The sequence below is a fragment of the Magallana gigas genome, chromosome 8 (assembly GCF_963853765.1).
Source record: "Magallana gigas chromosome 8, xbMagGiga1.1, whole genome shotgun sequence".
In the NCBI taxonomy this organism is placed as follows: domain Eukaryota; kingdom Metazoa; phylum Mollusca; class Bivalvia; order Ostreida; family Ostreidae; genus Magallana; species Magallana gigas.
In genome coordinates this window covers 7,560,052-7,577,590 of record NC_088860.1, presented here as the reverse complement: position 1 = coordinate 7,577,590, position 17,539 = coordinate 7,560,052, and the positions used below count along the sequence as shown (strand labels likewise).

Sequence of the window (17,539 nt, the reverse complement as noted above, 5' to 3'; positions counted from 1 at the left end):
CAGAACATGGAAACTAGAGAATTTATATATCAAACATAAACCCCCCCTGAAAGCTATCGCTAATGTAAGTCAATTGATATATAAAGGAAAAGGAATATTGAATTTCACTGTGTGCTTGAGAAGGATTTGAATAACAGTATGCTATCTGGCAGTTTTCATGAATATCCAATATTGAATCTGGAGAAGACTCAGTATTTTTTGTCGTTGCATTATTCAAATCATTTCTATCTTCAGAACATTTACTTGCATTTCATGCTTTATGAATATTTTCAACAGATACATGACACTTTATGTATATTGAATATATATATATATAATGAAAACAAAATTGCAGTCTATATATTAATACATTCAAAATCATGGTACGGCACCACATATTTCTCTATATCAATACGGTTACTGCTAATTGCAAATAACTCAAGGCATGCCATTTAACAAAAAATGCAAATCTTTGTTGTGTCCAGATATTACATATTGTTTATATCATCATGGTAATGCTGATTGGATAATGTGTAAGGTACACATAGATACTGTGTCCAATAAAATATCATGTAGACACAAATTAATTTACGATATCTTATTAACCCGAGATCAATCGGGCTTGAAGAATAGAAGTGTCATACCATCCGAGCATGGCTTTTGTCTTTTAAATGTACAGTTGTCGAACTTTTCACGACAGGGTTCTATTTACCTGGGCACAGTTCATTGCCTCAGACACAACTTATTGCTAGAATGGTACTTTTAAGGATTTTGTTTTGCCAAATAACTTAAACTTACCTAAAGTTTATATTAGAAGAAGCGATAATGTGTGCTTGAAGGTTTTCCAATTTTGATGTTTGCGAAGTGAAATATTGGCGATAGTTGAAGAGCTTTCAAATCAAGGAACAAACACGAGTATCAAAGTTAAATGTAAATGTCATTGCACCATGTGACCAGTTGAATGTCATTAGGCTAATCTGTGGTCTAATATGTACACCAATGCTTTGTAAATTGGATTTACTTAAAGTCTGTGTATAGCCGAGGATTAGTGCAGCAGAATAAGTCTATGTTGTCGGAATCGCCCAAGTTTTAACCCAGGGACACTACTACAGAGAAGGTCATTAATACAAATGAGTAACTTTTATGGCTTTGAAATTGTGTGATTGTGCCTCTATTTGTGACACAGCAGGCTGTAAAGGGGAATAAAAAAGCTGATAATGTTTCGCCGTGGGATGGATTTTAATACCCAAATCACAGTAAAACTGATGATGTGAATGTAGATATGATTTATTCACTGAAAGGCAGAAAAACTTCATGTACTAGCTCATCTAGCAACCTAAGATGCCTCCACATTCAAGGCTGCTATGAAAGAGGAATTATCTAGAGTGTATATGGAAGTTATTCATTTAATGAACACTGAGAATGTGCAAACAGATTTTTTTCTCCTGTGCTGGTAAATTGAAGATGCATGTTTGAATTGGATATTGATTTTATGTTTGCTTTGATGTTTTTGACATGCCTATTGTGGTGTCTTCTGAGAGTGTAGCCAAGAATTATAATGACATATGAAGAGGATAAAAAAGAGGAAATTCAATGGAGTGCTACTTCATTTAACAGAGAACTGAATTAAAAGGGAAAAAACAGCCCGTATAAAATGATTATTTAATGTTTTCATGCAAATTGAGTGAGTGTTGGGAAAGACATCTGTGTGATATTTTATGTCAAACTGATTTGATGTATTCGACTGGGGATGGCTGAACTAATTGGTTGGAAATCTAAAATCAAATTTTCTACTTTTAATGGACGACAGCGGAGTTTTACCCCTGTCACTGAAGTATTTGATCCGTATGCCACCATACACGCTACACATTTTCGACCTTTCACCCCAGTGATACCGGTCACTGCTGCATTTGATTATGTCTCCAAATTCATAAAAAAGGTACGAGTTTTCATTAAAAATACCCCAAATCTCATGTACTGCAGGTAAATACATGTACTGGTTCATTTATTTTTATATATGTAGTGTAAATTGATTTAAAAAAGGTTATGAACAGTCTATATGAATTTCCAATATAATTTTCAATCTGCCAGTGTCTGTTACTTGCAAACACAACATATAACTGACAAGGAATTTGGTTGTTGTTTTGATTTTATAATTTCTGTGTATCTGTGATTATTGTGGTTTAATAGGAGTTGCCTCCCTTTTCCCTTTACATTTTGTGTACTATAATCTCTTCCTGATTTTTCCTGCCCTCTGATCATTTGCCATTGATGAAAAGGGTTACATAGATTCAATATCTACAAGATTTTTATGTGTCTATCACTTACATCCAATAAGTAGTTCACACATGTAATGTAAAGAAGGGATTATTGATTATGATACATATCACTTTTATAAATTATTTGATAAAGTCTAGAGATTTTGTTTCAGGTCTTCTATCGGTATATTCTGTCTTCACTCTTGTAGGCACTCACCAAACATTCATATTTTTTTGTAATGGAAGGCTAATATTGAAAATATAGCCATACAGGTTTGAGCCCATTTCATCTGTTGTCGTGTTTAATGGTGTAAGTCTGACATAACGCTGGACCACAGTGAGACACGGCTTGACTTCCTGGTTCGACTTGACCTTACCTGTCCATCCCATCCACTGATCAAGGGTGTTACCTGTGTGGGAAGTCGCAGGTTTGACCAGGTAATCGCAATGCCTGTCATTTCTCAGGTCCTCAGAATTCTCCTGTGTGCCTCATGCAGCAAGCATCTGTTTGGTCAGTTATAGGTGTATGAAGGTAAAGATGAGGAACACTGGATACAAAGACATGCAGTCCTGACCTCCACAGTGAAGAAGTCAATCAAATTATACCATCATGAATTCCTTCCCCTTTATCGCTGCGTTTGGGTTTCACTGACGGGAAGATTAATTTCCTGTTAAACTTGAGAGATTGTATTATTGCTATTGATCCATGATGCTGATTTTCTTCTCCTGCCAGCACCAGTACATGGACACTAGCGAATAGCTACAGAGTTAGGGGTGCCCACAACCAGCTCTGTCCAAGGTTATTCCAGAGCTCTGTTGGATTTGTAAACATTATCTTGTGGTGGATCATTTATCTGTTCGAAGAATATCATTTTGTTGCAATGAATTTTCCCCGTGGCGTTCTGTCGTCATCGTATCGTGACCTTAGGAAGGTAAGCTTGTAGATTCTGAGTTGACGTCTTAGTGTTATTGGACTTCTGGTCTTGTCATTCAAAATGTGTACTTGGCATTTTAAACACTGTTTACTTTTTATACTATTTTTTCAAAATATAACATGGAAAAGTTGGGGGAATTTATTTTTAGTCTTTTGAGTTTTCTTATTTATTTTGATAATTACAATAATTTCTGGTAAGATGAATTGGAAATACTATTAAAATTCTGATTGTGATTTAAAAAAAAACAACCTTAGCCTCTAAATATGCAAGACCTTTGATGCTGAAATATTTTAAAATTGTAATTTTCTGTTATAAATCTGTAATAGCAGAAATCATTACAGACAATATTTTTTATTTCTGAAGTAAAGGAATGAGTTTGAACATTTTGAATTTAGACAATTTTAGTGTGTTGGAATTGTGTCAGAGTTTGACTGGCTCCAACATTCTGTGCATTGCAAGCTGCATGTTTTTTGATTTGATTTCTTTCCTTCTTGGTGTTATTAATTTGGTCCCACAACCGATTGTTTCCCTGGGATTGTTCAGGTTTACTGCTTCCTCGACATTATTCCTGTAAAGTTTCCTCCCAATCACACACAATGTTATCGGTACTAACAGTTACTAGGCTTTGTTATTGGGGAAATTTGTGAAACAAAAAATTTTACTGATAAAAACTCTTTATGTACAGAAATGTTTGAGTAGCTATGAAATTATGATAACCTGGTGGGTTTTTGTCACTAATTTTGTGTACTAGCTAGGCCCCAGAATTATGGTGTTGCAATTTGTACATTTAGTTTAATCGTTCAAATTGCACTCAAAATCAAAAATACCCCTCAATTTTGAAATGACATTTCCTGATCTGATCCTCATGTCAAATATTTAGGGTGTCCTTTTAATTTTTTTTTTTAATTTATTTTACATTTGCACTTGAGAATTATTATTATAACTAATAAAGGTCAATAAAAAGTCAAATAATGTCAATAAACAATCCACTTAATAATCAGGTGATACTTCATAGGATCTAACAAGTTGAATTGTACACTCAGTCATGTCACTTAATGTGTGATTGGATTGTTAAAAAGAATTCTTGTTATTAAACAATAATTAAAGTAGCCGCAGAGCTTTGTATAAAAAAAAAACATCATGTAAAATGGGTGCTTTGATCACCTTTAAAGATAATTCATAACATTTTAGATCATGCAGAACTGTAATTCCGATATGCAAAAGGGGAATAAAGTATTGTACTGGGTGAGTATTTCAGCATTTTTACAGCCAAATTTTGCATGATTCTTGAATCTTTTGTTCACATGCATCTTCAGTTTGTAGAAATTTTTTGAACAACAGTGTATTTTATTCAAACTTTTAGTATTTACGGATGAGAATAAGTGTTTCTGACCTAAATCTTATTACTTATATATTTATATTCAAATAAAAACGGTCTTCCTTGATTGTTCATTCTATATATGAACTGATAACTATGCCTTAGCTGACATGATAGAAATATGTAGAATGTTGGTAGAGTAAAATAAAATACTTAAAAGAAACAGCAGTACACATCAATGTAGAAGTTTTGTTTTTAGATTATCAGGCAGATAATGTCATTCAAACAGGTGTTGGAATTCACTAGTTTATCAGTAAGACTCAAAATTAAATCTTTTCATTTTTCAAATGTAAATTTTTGTCTCAAAGGTTTGATGGCTGTGTATGGATGTCTTCAGTATTGAATGTTATAGAGCATACATAATGATCCCGATACTGCAGATGTAGGATCAGATAATGAAAAAAATTACCATATTACTCAAAGCAAACCATTGAAAAAATTGCCCTAATCAGTAAGATGATCTTATATAGCCTCCATACTATGTAAAGGGATTTTTATCATACGTACTGCATATATATTTTTGGATCAAAATTGAATGCTTGCATTTAAGTGACATTTTTCACTTGTCATTTTTCTTAAAGCTTGGAATGTTAAAGGATATAATGTATGAATTTGGTTAGAGTTCATTTCTTCTATTAATACATATTCACTTAAAAAGGCCAATTTTTTGTAACTGTTCTATATTAAATCAAATACCGTACTAAGAAAATAAGTTTGAATTTTCCACACCTTCTTAATCCCCACATGTTATATGCAGATAGCGTAGTGTATTTACTTTTTTCTGGCCAGCCTTTACAATATTTAAACATTATATATCAATATTACAACAAATGAAACAAAATCATATCATTGAGATGACATAGCAAAGTATTGGCTGTTACAAAGTGCTTTTGATTGGGAGAAACCTTTTGTAGTAATTGTTTACAGTTTACAAAGCCATTTATGATCAACATTGTAAATTATATCTAACAAATATTTTCTAGGGAAAATAATAAATGCAGTTTTCCTGTTCATGTATTATTGGTAGTTTTCAATTTTGGTGGTGGTAAACAATTAAATAAAAGTTCAAAAACAATTTTTCTAAAATCTTCTACTCTAAGTACTTGGTGATCATTGCTTTCATGGTGTCCATTTTGCAATAATATATTTACCGTAAAAGCCATGAAAAAATATACCTTAGTAATTGATTCAACAAAAAATATTGACTCTTTAGAAACCTGACCTTCTAAATATTTAGCCTGTGGCTTGGTTCCAATGTGTTAATTTTGGGAGAATACCTTTAAATGGTCACCGAGAAGACATTTATCTGTGAAGAATGTCATGCAATGGTGTGTTTGGAAGAGGGATATAAAGCTCTAAATCATAGAAAATGTATCTACACGTCCCAGACTGGTGTCCCTTTAAACATACCCTGACTGTCGGAAGATTTCGCTTTTTTGAATTTGTGATTGCTCTTTAAGTATATTTACCTGGGAAACATAACTACTTTATTTAGACTTTAGTTCCTATCAACCAACTTTTGATAGGGGATAGTTGAGACAGTTATACAGAAGAGCTCGGAGATAACTCGAGTTAGAGGAGTTTAAGAAAACAAGTCAGAAGCTTAATTTGATTTGTGGTGGTTTTTAAATATGATAAAGAAGGTTCGGGGAGGTTGATGTACATTTGTGAGCTACTAGATGGAAATTCTGTGTTGAATGGAAATTAATGAGGATTCAACAGGATACACAGAGATCTATTGATCTGTCGGACCAGTGGTGGCTCAGTGGACCTGAAGGTTATATCTGCTACCGACAAGCAGCCATTTCTTGTGGTGACAAACTTGTATGACCATTAAAATGTCCCCTGTTCATAATGCAGAAAATTAGACTGGATTGTTCTGTGAAATACTAACTCAACTCATTACAGAGAAGGGGCACCCTTATGCCATTTTTGGTTGATTCATATCTGCGATATATATTTTTCACTGTTGGTGCGAGATTTTTTAATGAAAGTATGGCTTAGTCTTAGGCTAGGAAGGCATCAAAATAAGGATTCAAACCTCTATGTGTCATAAACAGCCGTGTGTGAGTAAAAGTCATCTAACATTTCGTTGGATCTTATCCATTCAGAATGGCATCTCTCCGTGTCTGAAACACATCGGCCATTTTCCTGACCCCTGCTACTTTATATCTCAGCCTTTGTCTTTGAAGACCTGCGATATTAATGCCAGTTTTTGTTTTATTGAATTCCTTTAGAAGTTTTTTGATTCTTTTGGAGTTATGATATTGAAGGTTTATTAGATTGCCAAAATTTCTTTGGGGTTGTTTTCTTATCAGTGAGTGTAGAAAATAATGGAATGTTCCCAATGATAAATGTCTTGGGATTATCTTTAGTGAATATCTTTAAAAATAACATAAGACATGCAACCATAATATAGCATCAAGACCTGTTGATCACAAGACGTTAAAACTAATTAAAAACTGAATCCTGATTGGAGGTAAAATAGGCTTGTTATAGTCGTCTTCAGGCAGACTATCAGTTGTGTGTTCAAGACAACCATATATGTACTTACGATACCAATGTTCATTATTGGACTTACTACGGGAAATCTTGTAGGTGTTGAGTACAGCTTCAATTGACTGATTATAAATGCCACAATATTGGTGATAGAGCAGTAATTTCTTGGGATTTGTCTAGCGACTTTGTCCAGGATTCTGTGACTGACAGATATTTACTCAGGGTAAAAAGACGTTGTCATAGCTAGCATGTAACTGGATCAGTGAATATTAAAATGTTGTAACGGGAGCATTTAACTTACCACACAATCATGGAATTGGGGAAAAACAATATGTATTTAAGAGCTTTAACTCCAGATAATCTCAGCTTTCGACCAAAGCGAAAAAAGGATATGCGCAAACTGGCTTTAACTTTTTCCTATAGGGATTTTACTGACTTCTTTAGGGTAAGTGCACCGCGATAGTGACCCCTAAATGTTGTGTTCTACGAATCAGTCGCAGCTCTGTCTTATTTCATACACTTTGAGATGGCCATCTTTCTAAAGTTTAAATGGGTTTGTATTTAATTTTGTAGTGCATTTAATATATGTCTTTATTGACTTTATGATACGTGTCTCATTTAAACTCTTAGGACATTATATTAAAAAAAACGTTAAATGTTTTGATTTCTTGAAGTGCAAGAGTGCTTTTCTTATTGATTTTTTTTTTGCAAGGTATTTTGATGCCTGACATTTTATTACATTTTCAGGTGATTTGAATTGTAGTAAATGTACAATAAGACTGTGCTTTTATCATTTCAAAATACAAATCTCTTAACGCTCATAAAACAACAATTACTTGAAATATTTTTGTCATTGAATGACTTTTCTGCAGTGATCAATAATCGTGCACACTTGTATATATGAGCCAATAATGGACTTCTGCTCTTAAAGATGTTTTATTTTTTCCAGAGAGATAAAGACAGAACTCCAGAAGATGGAGACAAATGGCTAAAGCCAAACACAGTGCGACATCGACGAGCATCTCGGCTTCAGGCGCCCCTCAGTCATTCTCACGAGGTAGGTCACAAATACAGGTTACCTGCTGTACCCAAGTACTGGCCATAAAATGTTGGTCCTGTGACAAAAAACCAAGCACTTGTTGTTCTTGTGGATGGGGTCCCAATATTGATAAGGCAAGGAGCTGAATGGTCATTTATGGCTGTAGTGTAAATAGATTTCAGATAAGACATTGCAACAAGTGAAAAATGCTTTTTGTTTCCCTATGTACTTTGAGGAGTTTGCTTTATTTTAGGAGTTTGCTTATTTTATGAGTTTGCTTACTATGGCTTTTGCAAAAGATTTCCAAAATTCTACAAAAACAGTTTCAGTATTTGCATATTATTTTAGCGGTTGGTCCATTTAATGATATGGGGGAAATATAATATGCAGCACAACAAATGCAGAAAAATTAATTGAAAATCTTTATATATTAATATCTTTTATTTTACTTTAACACATATCAAACGCAATTGATTTTAGCTGAAAAGGAAGTGATTCTCAGAAATTGCAAATGTTATCTGATTTTTGTGGGTTTTTTTTTCTTGTTTTAAAAGTAAAACAGGTGAGATAAATCATTGACTTGCATTATTTAAAACTATAGATATCAATTTTTGTTTTAATGGAAAAAGTCAACATTACGGAGAAATAAGCAGATAAGCTGGTAATGTTAGTACTTTGGTCTGGTGGCTTGGGAAACTAGTACGGAGAGGTAGGGAGGATGTCACATGGTTTTATTTTGTGTGATCAAGAATGAAATGAGTTTCTGTGCAAGGATGGTGTGAGAAAAATTGACGTGAGGGCAACAAAATAGTTTGCATTTCTTGACTAAAATGTTGAAGGTATGTTGTCAGCCTACACATTCTCAAGGCTCGTGCATGGCTTGTGGTCAGTGTTGCAGTGTGGGAAACACTTTGTACCGAGGTTGGTTCACACTGGAAATAAGTATATATATATATATAAATGCAATAGGAAGAAGTCAAAGCAGACCAGTTATTATGGGGGATTGAGTCAACTACATTTTATTAAAGGTTTAGTTTGTCCGTTAATCTGTTAAGTCATGCTGGATATCTTTGGTGTATTTTGTACCAAAGGAGGTCTGGTGCCAGCAGTTGTACCAGTTTACAGGAAAATAGCTCGGGATTTTGTGTTGGTAAGAGATTCATTTATCATATTTAATGCTACAGCTATGTGCTTGGCCAAATTCCCCCTCCCCCAATTAGGTTATTGATTTTTGAAAATTCGGAAGATGACTTGATTTTTTATGTAAATTTAATTTCAATTTCATGTAAATTGAATGTTTGAATTAAGATGTCAGATATAAAACACTGGTTAGATCGTGGTAATGAGAGAGAACTAAAATAGTCAAAGAAATTGTGATTTAAGAGTGAACGGCATTTAAACTCCTATTTGCTATTATGTATATAACTGGCTGAAATCAAAACTATGAGATAGTTGTTCAATAAACAAATATCTATTGATAACAAAAAGTAAACAGGGTTTAGGGCTTGATCAAACATTTCCATTCTATGGAATGACTTTGTTTCTGTCCTCAAGATATTTGGACCATATTACCTCCGTAAAAGTTCTGTGATGTTCCTCAGAGTATGAGTACCAAGTGGAGTTGTTCACCATTTCATATGGCGGAGTATGTGGTTTGGGCATTTCTTTGCAGTTGTAATTCCGCATGCATGGTCCACTTTTGCCATAATTTAAAACTGAAGTAAAACGTCTAAATCTATTTCCACCCACAAAAAGCAAATCATTGCCCCATTATGTAGGAGAGAGCTTTAAAAGAAACAGGGTAAGAGGATTTTGACTTGGAACAATTTGAAGCGGGCCGTTAAGTGTGCGTAATACAGGGTCAGGATACCAGGGGTATAGTGTAGATAGGATAATAATCTAACACAGTATTATGGTCATTCTTGTACAGGGGCTGTCACGCTGCAGATTTACATGTGCACCCACACCAAGAAAAGGAGACCAAGTATTCATTATCCACCCTTATAGCAATCCCTGTTTACTTAGAATTGGTATTAACTTTGCATGATCTGACCAAGGAAAATATCATACAGATAAAGAATGTGCGTGACTCTCAAGGCACTTCCACAGATAAGAACTTCAAGGATTTTTTAAATGTTCAGTAGATTTATATGAAGAGGTTTCAATTTCAGAAAGTTAGGCTTTATGATTTGCAAATTGATGAATGCTTTTCTGCTCTTGGCTGCCTTTAATTATCGATTGGATACCATTTCTGTATTTACCAAAAAATTACCAGAAAAATAGACTGGTCTTTTGAAAATGTCACTTCCATTATGTGTCTGGATTTATGGTGTTATTCTTAGGGTACCATTAGCTTTTATTTCTGGACAGATTTGAAAAGACATACTTGAGAGGAAAACCACTTATTTTCTCCTGTTCGTATACATGTAAATCATGAGAGATTATTACATATCCATTAATGGAGTATGTATGTTTCTGGCATTCAGATAATCAAATGAATGTCTGAATATTTTAAAAGTTCAACCAATTTAGGTCAGTGTTAAATTAACGAATAAATGTTCTATACCAGAAAAAATGTTTTCTGATTCTATGTCCATTTTTAAAACCTATCCACTGCTCTAGTGCTATTAGCCATTAGTCAGCATCTTACGGTAAATGAAGTTATTCCATTTCCAAAATAAAGTGAAGAAAAGGGACATATAGATTTCCACACAGTCATTTGAGAAGCAGTGTGTTGCTCAACCTATCCCAGCTATTTTAGACAACTCAATTGTATTCCTCTTATAATGGAGGTCCTGTACTTACTCACACCATCAAAGCACTGGTATCTGAATGGGAAGTCGAGTCATTGGGTTTGATGGCACTCTATATTTGACGGAGGTGTCTTGCCGCTCTGATTTATATTGAACTATACTGCATTGGTAGATCAGTGAAGTTTTAAGTGTACAGGAAAAACATGCATACAGATACTATTTTCAGCTTGAACATTATTAAAACACAACTAGAGATATTTTTAAACACTTGACACAACATCCTTTGAGAATCTATAAATATTTCTGTTTTGAAAACTGTTTTGAAGCTGGTCATTTATGAAGAAATGTGCTTAATTAAAAAAAGTATAGAAAATGTATTCTTTGAAATTATCAACTTTGTATCAGAATTGTACATATTTATTAGTACTAAGAAACTGTTTTCCATTATTTATGGATTGAATTTTTCATTAATTAATGAGTAGAAATGATAGCAGTGCAGACATTCAAGTGTATTTCAACTCAAATTTGTATTTTATGTTCAATTTGCTCTCTGGATCTATGCCTGTGGTCTGTCATAATGGACATACATGTATTTCAAGTGACTGCTTAGATTTCTCATTATTGAAAACATTTCTAATCTATAAACATTTACCACTTATTGACAGCAAATAGATAGAGAATAAATCTAATTAATTAAAATGTTTTGAAGTCAAGTTTTCATTGGTTGTCACATTGCTTAGTCACTATCCTAGAAAATTTCTAAGAGAAAAACAGCCTAGAGAGTTTCTAAGAGAAAAACAGGATATATGAGTGAAAGATATTGAAAATTGAATTATTTGAGCAGTAAATATAGACCTTAAATTTCAATAATTAGAAAGGATGCTTCAGGTGAAAATCCTGAATAATTGTAAGGAATGTTGTATTTTATCTTGAAGTAAACTCTGTAGCGACAAAAAAGTACAGCTAAAGCTTAAAGGTCATGATCTTGGTGAACTTAAGAAAGCCAATTAAACAATTAACATATTGAAAATAAGCATGAATCTTCAAGATATGACTAATGATGAAGAAGGTGACATTCTGCTGGTATTTTGAAGTCTTGTAAATTAGGATGTCTTATGATATTGGCCTGCTCTTGCGGAAGTATCAACAAACTGATAATTGAGGTCTCAAATTAAGTCTCTATGTTGAAGTTGAACACTTCATTTTTCTAATGTTGTGTATAATTCTGTACATGAATTTTAAAGCATTATATTAGCATGTTTCAAGTTGGACAAAAAAATATACTTTGCAAAATTGCCAGTTACTATAATATGTTTTGATCCGAAATTTTATCACATATCAAAAAATATTTTGATATATACAGATTTGACTGATATTTTATCATATTTCAAAAGAAATTTTGATAAATACAGGAGATATGATGAATTTCCCAAGCATCATGCATTTCCATTATGTGAGCAGTAAATCATCAATAATTATTTTTCACTATATGTCCACCTACATAAAACACAGAAATCTGAAGCTAGTTAATAAAGACTTGGGAGGCAGTAATTATAAGGGAGGAAGCTCTGTCATGTAATATAATTAAAGTTGGGATAGGATACTGTTATGTGATAATCTGAAGTGCTGTACACAACCTTGCATCATCAGTTATGTCAACATATTTAACCATGTATAGGTAGGGAAAGACTTAAGAGGATAGGAAGTTTTTGTAATGAGCTTTCATGTTGTTTACTAAGCCCACATGTGTACAGTTACATGTAACAAAGAAGATAGCAGTCAGTCCAGACCCTAAGTCTATAAGCTTCAGATGGGGTCTGCACAATAATCCATAAGTAGTGGTTGATTTTTGTTTATTCAAGGTTTAATTAATTGAACATATTTTTGACACCATTGTACAACTTAAGGTCAGAGTGTCAGAGTCCCTGACTAATCTCAGACTGCAGGGAGCCCAATCTGGTCTGACTGGTAAACTACTCAGAATAATTGTCACCTATCACTGCAATCTCAGCTCTGATTGGTCAATTACAACTGTCTAGTGGACAAGGTGTTGCCTGATTGGTCAGAGTGGCAAACACTTATTTCTACTTCACTGGTCAAGCTAATTAAGGTGTGAAAACATGGAATTACATATTGAACAGGAGCATAATCTAATCAATCAATTTGTTTTGATAAGAATCTCTATGTCACATTTTAATTGAACACTGCCTTCTTAGAATTTGATAAAAGGTTGGGCCAGAGTTTGAAACTAAGTATTAGTGTGAAATTTCTCTGCCAGTTAACATCTATTGTAAAAAAAAAAAAAAACATAGGTATAAAAAAAAATATGTATTTGGACATAACTATCAAAAGAGCTAGTGTTGAAAAACAGCAGCAATATGAGAAATTGTATAAAAGCACTAGAAGGAGGAAACAAAAGGGAGAGAACTTGGACAAGTCCTTTAGCATCAGGAGACTGTCAAAGAGACTGAATAGATCTTGTGTTATAGGAAAACTCAATGCTGTAAGTTTTATTGAATTTGTTAATTTCAAAACACTTAATTTGAGGTTTATCATATTTGTAGGAAAAGATTATTTCTAAGTAATATGTGTGTATGTAAATACATGTATATGTATGTAATTGCTCATGTAAAAAAAAATAAACATATATGTCTATTTAAATTCTGGAAATTTCTGTTTAAAATAGCCATAACTCCAAAGAAGAGATGATATTTTCTTCAGTATTAACCAAAAGTTAAATATCCATTGAATTGGGAATAATTAGGTTTAGTGCCATTACCTATGATTAGGATTGATCTTCTTAGGTAAACTATTAAGACACTATGACAAGTATTGATAGTTTTAATTCTTTAGAAACTTGTTGAAACAGGTGTACTACCCTTCCCATCTAACAATGAATATATATATACATTACAAAGTGATTATATAATGACAAATCAGAATTTTATGTTGATTCCGTTTTAGTTTACATGGGAAAAAGATTGTATAAATTTGCATAGTTTGTTTGGAGATAATGCAGTGATCCGTTGATGGAATTCTATTTCACACATCTGGAGACCTTTTTTTGTGCATCAGAAATTAAGGACATCCACTCACATAGTACACAGTGGTATAGCAAACTCCTGTAACAGAGCTCGTCTTTTTGTTTATTTTTGTTTTTTCTATCGTGAAACTGAGCTTACAGGAAGTTGGATTTTTTTATTAGGAGGAAGTAAAACGATAAAGAAAGTTATATTTTCTGGCCTCTCTAGCACCTAAGTCAGATATAGAAGAAGATAACAAGCTAAAATTAAAAAACAATGTGCTTTGAATTAAATATGTGGCTGATGGTGTGACTAAGGATAAAGCAACACTTATCATGCTTATTGTGTGAGGAGTATGTGAAACAAAAATTGTCTGAAGATGTTTATGGGGAAATCGGAGAGCTTTTTTCTGCCACAGGATGACATTTCTATTGGAACACATGGGAGATACTTGAGGAGAAGGGTAAGGTGTATTGATTGATGGACCCAACAATCATTCCTGAATTGTTTACTTGATATGTTTAAAAGGCATTTTTAGTTTGCCTGTTAGCATTTTATTTAAGGCTTTGAAATAGCCCAGTTATCAATCATTTGTTTCAATTAATTCATTGATTGATAATTTGATGACCCTACAGAATACAACAATAGCCCCAGAGATAGTTGTACAATAACCTATGTGACGGGTGCATGTAAAACTCCATAATTTTATACTCCACTCATTCAGGCTAAGAACTGTGATCTGACAATAGCTGCTGGGGTCTTTGTTCCACTCTAATTCAGTTGTGGTTGACTTTGATTTTTGTTTGATATTTGGGGTGATAAAACCTTTGTTTCCAATCAGATGATTAACTGTGTGGCTGTGGATTGTACACGATTCTCCAGTTCAGATGGGGGTGAGAAAAGAACGAGAAAGTACAGCCCTGGGGGGATATAACACTTCAAATTGCTAATGATAAGATTTGGAAATCACAGCTGAGAAAAATAGAGGTGTATACATGTAAAAGTTGTACAAAGACAAGACTGTAATATGTCTGTAGGGGAGACTACTTGATCAGCATGCCTAATTGTAGCAGTGATGAATTACATTTATGCTTGTTTAAACTTGATGATTATATATGTAGAACTCTGCATTAAAAACACTTAGAACCAGCCAAGTTTATATAACATTGGCTGACTGAGCCTGTGAAAGGATGTAGAAAGTGTTTTTCTGGTTATGTATGTAATGTTATTTCTGAATTGATTAGCGGTAAAAAACGATTTTAATCGGAAGCTATCAATTCAACGTGTACCAAAATTGCTTTTTAAGAACCTTATTTGCCTAGCTTTAATAGGGGAAAATGCATTTCTTGGAGGTTAAATCAGGCCTCCTGTTTGATCTGGGGTTAGAATTTTCTAGCGAGGAGGATATTCTAAACATGAATGTAATGGTGAGTACTAAGGAGATCTAGCTTGTCTGTCAACAGTGCCTCACATTGTTAAAGAGCAAGCATCCTGCACTGTTGATGACATTCTCACAATGTTGACCTTCTGTTTCAGTCACTGATTGCCTTGGAACATGACCACCAAGGTCAGCGAATGTCGCTGGCAGGAAGCGTCAACAACATCAACGCTCGGAACAGCGACGACGATGATGAAGACCAGAAGGAAGAAGAAATCGGCAGGGTCGCAGGCTGGGCCGTAAATTTTGAGAAACTGCTGAAGGACGGATCGGGCCTAGTTGTGTTCACTGTAAGATTGTTAAACTTTCAGGGAAACATAATTACGTTTTAAAAATCAATGACATACATAAATCATTCATTTAATGTTTTTATTCTATCAGATGTATTTAACCACATTAAGTGTATTATGGAATAAGTATTGAAAATTTTGAAATACTTTCACCTTTGATTTTTTTTAAAAGCAATTTTAAATGGTGATTTTTAAATGAGAAATGTGATTATACCAAGTTACAGTTTAGTTGTCAGCAACCACTTTTATATTCAAAGATCTATTAATTTGCAAAATCAAATTCATAGAGGATGAAATAAAATAAATTGATTAATATAGAGAATGTTGAAATGATTTTTCAAATTTAATTTCTTCCTCAATGTAGTTTGTAAATAGCAAGTGTTGATAGAAATACCCACTCATTGATCTGTCGATTTTTTTTTTTATCAGGAGTTTTTAAAGAAAGAATTCAGTCAGGAGAACATTATTTTCTGGAAGGCCGTTGAACAGTACAAGAAGATAATAGAAGCTGACAAACGCAAAGCTAAAGCCAAAGAAATATTTATGAAGCATGTGTCTGTTAAAGCGACAGATCCAATTAACATTGAACAGAATGCAAGGCAGCAAGTGGAGAAACAACTGGACAGCCCAAGCATCAGTACTTTTGAAAGGCCACAGCAAGAGGTAACATTGCAGAAACACGGTTCAAGAACTGCCTGGAGAAATTCCCACATAACAGCATCCTCATCATCTCTCTCACATCACTACCTCATTCTTAAATCCCAAACCAAGCTTACAGTAGCTGCCGTTATGTACCCTTTGCTGATTTTTTTTTCATCTGAAGTTTTCTATCCCTAAAAAATATTTAAAAAGAGGGTAGCATTATTGCAGTTAGACTTATACATGATACTCGGTGCAGAAACTGTGCAATTGGAAGTAAAGATGAGTTTATGGTTCAGAACATTTCAGAATGCTGTGAAATATCGTTTACAACGGCTATTTCTGTGCTGTCAGTTTGGTCTCGGGGTGAGGAGGAAGCTTGTTTTACTAAAGTCAATATCAATATCACTCCTAATTTGTAATCATTTGTTGACATCAGGAAGTTCACTGCAAAGTGCATTGACATAAAATATCGAATTAAAGAATTTTACACTGAGGAAACATGTACAAAATATATGGCAATGATTAATCATCATTTTAACACTGGTTTCTGTTTCTGCCCATAGATTTTTAAGCTCATGAAACAAGACAGCTACCCGCGGTTCATTAAATCGGAGCTGTACAAGGTGTACCTGATGAGGGAGATGGAGGGCAAGCCATTACAGCTGCCCAAGTCAGAGGAGGAAGAGCAGACGGGCAAAGGAAAGAAAGACAAGAAGAAGTCGAAAGACAGGGAGGCAGAGGAGAAAGACAAGGAGAAGAGGCGCAGGTCACTGCTGCCCCTCCCCTGGAACAAAAGTAGGCCCACTCTCGCATCAAATTCACTTGTATTATCATCCTTGAAATCTGATTACAAGTGTACCCTCTTAGTGCAATTTCATGCATAACAGTTAAAGAAAAATTGCGGAAAAAAGGACTAGTACAAAAAGGTGATACAAAGTACATGTATTGATTTGTTTCTTTTTATCATGTTTAGAAACCAGTAAACAGAGCCTCAAAGCATCGTCAGAAACAGACCTGAAAAAACAGAGCAAGGAAAAGGAGAAGATGTCAGTGTCCTCCTCTTCCATTACAAAGGAAGTGAACAACAACACCACGTCACAGCGAAAGCCTGCTTCAGGTCCAGGTATAGACCTGAGCACCATGAGGAAAGAAGTCCAGGCGAACACCAAAGAGGTCAGTGGCCAAGCTAGGAGTGCTCCCTCATATTGATTGTAGCCGTCTCCAGAAAACCTATAGTCTCTATATATCAGAGATGTTTCCCATTGATTTTTATATCTGTTTGCTTCAATTTTCATTTGTATCTGT

At 34.0% G+C, this 17,539-nt stretch overlaps 1 protein-coding gene across 5 annotated transcripts in view; it reads left to right on the top strand.

Moving 5' to 3' along the window:
- The window catches only part of LOC105343750 (regulator of G-protein signaling 12), a 47,143-nt gene that overhangs the window by 23,901 nt on the left and 5,703 nt on the right, over positions 1–17,539 (top strand). For 4 of the 5 annotated variants that reach the window (XM_066068270.1, XM_066068273.1, XM_066068272.1 and 1 more), the window contains exons 3-8: positions 4,364–4,417; positions 7,999–8,106; positions 15,401–15,592; positions 16,022–16,255; positions 16,798–17,029; positions 17,208–17,407. In XM_066068270.1, coding sequence (XP_065924342.1) covers positions 4,364–4,417; positions 7,999–8,106; positions 15,401–15,592; positions 16,022–16,255; positions 16,798–17,029; positions 17,208–17,407 — 1,020 coding nt within the window. The remainder of the gene's footprint in view (positions 1–4,363; positions 4,418–7,998; positions 8,107–15,400; positions 15,593–16,021; positions 16,256–16,797; positions 17,030–17,207; positions 17,408–17,539) is intronic. The other variant, XM_066068271.1, reaches the window with a different exon arrangement.